General features: G+C 59.6%; 1 protein-coding gene across 1 annotated transcript in view; it reads left to right on the plus strand.

Moving 5' to 3' along the window:
- Nucleotides 1–825, plus strand: part of SEZ6L (seizure related 6 homolog like) — a 10570-nt gene extending 9745 nt beyond the window's left edge. The window contains exons 15-16 of the mRNA XM_021413239.1: nucleotides 167–269; nucleotides 460–825. Of these exons, the coding sequence (XP_021268914.1) occupies nucleotides 167–269; nucleotides 460–489 (133 nt within the window). The 3' untranslated portion in view covers nucleotides 490–825. The remainder of the gene's footprint in view (nucleotides 1–166; nucleotides 270–459) is intronic.

Raw genomic sequence — 3790 nt, forward strand, 5'->3', positions numbered from 1 at the left:
GGGGGGGGTGGCTGAGCCCTGGGGAGCTTCACCGTGCCCTGCTGGGCACCAAAGCCTGGCACAGGGCATGCCCTGCAGCCCCCAGCCCCAGGTTGATGGGGGGCACCTGGAGGGTCTTGCATTGCTGCGGGGCTGTGCAGCAGAGTGACTCTTGCCTTGTCCCCAGGTGCCGGTACTACTCCAGCCTCCGTCTGCCCCTCATGTACTCCCACCCCTACAGCCAGATCACGGTAGAAACGGAGTTTGACAACCCGATTTACGAGACAGGGGTGAGTCCTGCTGTGCCATCCCTCCCCAGGTGTCCTCTGGAACATGTCTCACCAGTAGAATCGTAGAACCATAGAATATCCCATGTTGGAAGGGACCCATAAAGATCACCAAGTCCAGCTCCTCACAGCCAAAGGGGTGACCATTCCACATCACAGCTGCTGCCCTAAAACAGCTTTTCCTTCTTTCCAGGAAACGAGAGAATACGAAGTTTCAATATAAAGGCAAGAGAGTCTCCAGCTGCGAACTTAATGTGCTCTCATAGAACTTCCTCAGTAACTAATCCAGAGACTATGTGGAGTTTGGTTGGACCCCTGGACCTGCTGTTGTCTTTCCTTTTGCCTCCTTACTGAAGATTTTCCTGTTTTCTTCACTGTATTTATTCTATTTAAACTGCGCTAGGTGTGCTGCAGGGCCGCGGGGTCTGCGCCCGGACCCCGGGGTGGGCAGCGGTGGCACACGGGGGCAGAGCGCTGTCCCCCCTACCCCCGGCCACACGCGCACAGAGAGGTTTTGCAGTTCTTCTGTTGTTACAAATTAAAAGCGTCTCCATTGAAAGAGCCTGCAATTGATTGCTCGGAGCTGATGTAGGTGAGGGTTTGCTGCAGGGCCCCGCGCCCATGGCATGGGTGGCACAGCCTGGGACCGCTGCTCTCCGCTCCTCTTCGGTGCCACCATCACCACCAGGACAGCCCGAGCCCTCTGCAGGCTGGTGTGCCCCTTCACCCCGTGGTAGTATCTCAGGGTAAGCACGGACTGGGCCCTGGGGTGCCGGGCCACGCGTCCCCACGCTGCCTGGGCACGGAGCTCACAAGGTTTGCACTTTGCTCATGGGCAGAGCCCACCCAGGCTATGGCAAGCGGCAGGGGTGAAGGTGGAGGTTTGCTGGGCAAGCAGGATGGATCTGGGGGGGGGCAGAGGGGCAGGACCAGCCCTCAGCACTGCTCTGAACATAGGTGGACCCCACAGCAGCCGCACTTTGGGCCTCAGCATCCCCCGTGCTCCTTCAGTTTGGGTGCATTCCCTGGAGCTGGGCAGTGGGCTGTGGGTGGGCAGCGATGCCCCACCATGTCCTGGGCTGCTGCTGTCTTCTTTTGTCCTTGTAGAATGGCAATGTAACCACGACGATGTTCGGGAGTCTGTTTTAGTTTAGGGATGGTTAGTGCATCTCTGCAGTGTACAGCTGAGACTTAGATTGGGGTTTTTGGGTTGTTTTTTTTTTTTTTTTGGTTTTTTGTTTGTTTGTTTGTTTGTTTCCTTTAAGAACAACGAATGTGTGTTTGTAATTTGTAAAGGTTAAAAAAAAGAAAAAGAAAAGGAAAAAAAAAAACGACAAAAAAAAAAAAAGTGCCAAAAAATGTACTAAGCATTTCATTTCCCTTCATACATGTCTGTTTTTATAAGAACAATGTGAAAATTGCTGGGATTAAATATTTTTGAACATGATAAAGTACTTCCGTGGGAAGCTGTAGTGTTCGGTGTAACCTTAATACAACTCGTGCTGTGTTTTTAAATGCCTGAAGTCAGTTTGCAGCGCCCGGAGCTGCCGAAAGGCAGCAAGCAGCATGGCCCTGCTGTGCTGCAGCAATGGGAGCGGGTCAGGGTTGGCACAGCGCTCACCTTGCTGCATGGTGATGATACCTCAGGGGCCAGATCCTGCCCTGGTGCAGCCCCACGTCGTCCCCAGCAGCTTGTGCCCAAGGGACAGAGCGGTGAAGGCTCCCTGTAGGGACAAGTGCTGTGCCATAAAGCCACGTGGGGCCGCCCTGTCCCAGCCTGGTTGGCTGGCAGCATTCCTGGGACACCCTGAGACCCCCCCCTTGGGACTCCTGGAACCCTGCAGGGACCCTCCTTGGACTTCTAGGACCCTTGCTGAGACCCCTCCTGGGATCCCAATGGGAACTCTGGGAAAGCTGGGACCCCCCCAGGACCCCCCCTTGGGACTCCTGGAACCCCACAGGGACCCTCCTTGGACTTCTAGGACCCCTGGGAAAGCTGGGACCCCCCCAGAACCCCCCTTGGGACTCCTGGAACCCCGCAGGGACCCTCCTTGGACTTATAGGACCCCTGGGACCTTGCTGAGATCCCCTCTGGGAACCTGATGGGAACCTGCTGGCTCCTCTGGGAATGCCGACTGTCCCCGTGGGATCCCGCTGGGCAATGTGAAGAAGGGCAGGGGGAGCAGCTGCCCGGATTCTCTTGCAGTGGAGAGGGATGGGGACACACAGCCCCCCCGGGCAATGCCCTGTGCTAAGGGAGCTGCACACGGCTCGGTGACATCGCCCCACGCTTTACAAAAGGTGATGATGTGCCACGAGCTAATGGCTTCATTTAGCGGCTGTCAGGCTAATGCACAGGAGGGTGAAGGAGCCAAGGCTCTGATGTGGAGCGCTCCCCGGCGTGGAAGCTTGGGTTATTTTTGGACGGAGACGGCAAGAGAATGAAAATGAAAGGGGGAGAAAAAAAAAAAAAAAAAAAGAACCTCCATGCTGCCGCTTCTCCTCGATGACGTAAAGCAGGAGCCAGGCGCTGGCTTCCCGCTGGGTGCCACAGCTCGGGCTCTGTCTGGGAGCAGCAGCTGCGCCCTCCCCAGCATCTCTCTGCACGGAGGATGCTCGCAGAGCGGGCAGGGCTCCACGTGGCCGTCCTGCGGTCCGGGGCCTTCCCAGTGCACTGGGTACATCCTCAGCAGGAGCTCGAAGGCGGCTGGTGGGGTGTGCGAGCAGCAGGGTGGGCCCGGCTGAGCACGGGGGGTGAGGGCAGCAGGCCGTCCCCTCCTCTCCCCACTCTCGCAGAGCTCTCCCAACTGGGGGAAATCTCCCTCGCAAACTGGTTGCAGCACGAGGAGGGGCTGGGGGGGAAAACAGCGAGCGAGCAGGGAGCAGAAAGGCTCGAGACAAACTGCTTCTCCCCCAGCACTTCGGAGTCAGGACGGGACGCCTCCAATTTCCTCTACAGCCGACCTGCACAGCTAGTCTGTTCCATAGGCCCAAAGCCCGGAAGCGTTCGAGTTCCGTTTAGAAAAGGAACTTTTGGAGAGGAGCTGCGCCGACCCGCTCGGGCTGGAGCAGCTGGAAGGCGCGCTCTGCTGGGCAGCACCGGCAGCGGTCCCAGTGTCACTTAGGGACCGAGGGACCCCTCTCACCGCAGGGGCAGGAGCTGGCTGCGAGCCCCGGGGGCTGCGCACCCCCCTCCCCCCGGGGACCTGTGTCCCCAGCGGTGCCGCAACACAGCACGTCCTGCACCCCAGGCCGCCTGCATCCCGCACACCCGCATCCTCGCGGAGCAGCGGCTCCCGCAGCCCGCCTGCCGCCTCCCCAGCGCCCGCATCCCTGCAGGCGGCGCTCCCTGCGCCCGAGATGCCCACACCCCCGGAGCTTCGCACCGCTGCGTCCCCGAGCGCCTGCCTTCCCGCAGCGCCCGCACGACCCTTGGGGCCGGGACTCCCATCCGTCCCCTGCCTCCTGTCCGCCGCGGCCCCGTCCCCTTGGAGCACCCCCAAATCCCCGCCTGCCGCAGCCCC

The sequence above is a fragment of the Numida meleagris genome, chromosome 14 (assembly GCF_002078875.1).
Source record: "Numida meleagris isolate 19003 breed g44 Domestic line chromosome 14, NumMel1.0, whole genome shotgun sequence".
Lineage (NCBI taxonomy): Eukaryota > Metazoa > Chordata > Aves > Galliformes > Numididae > Numida > Numida meleagris.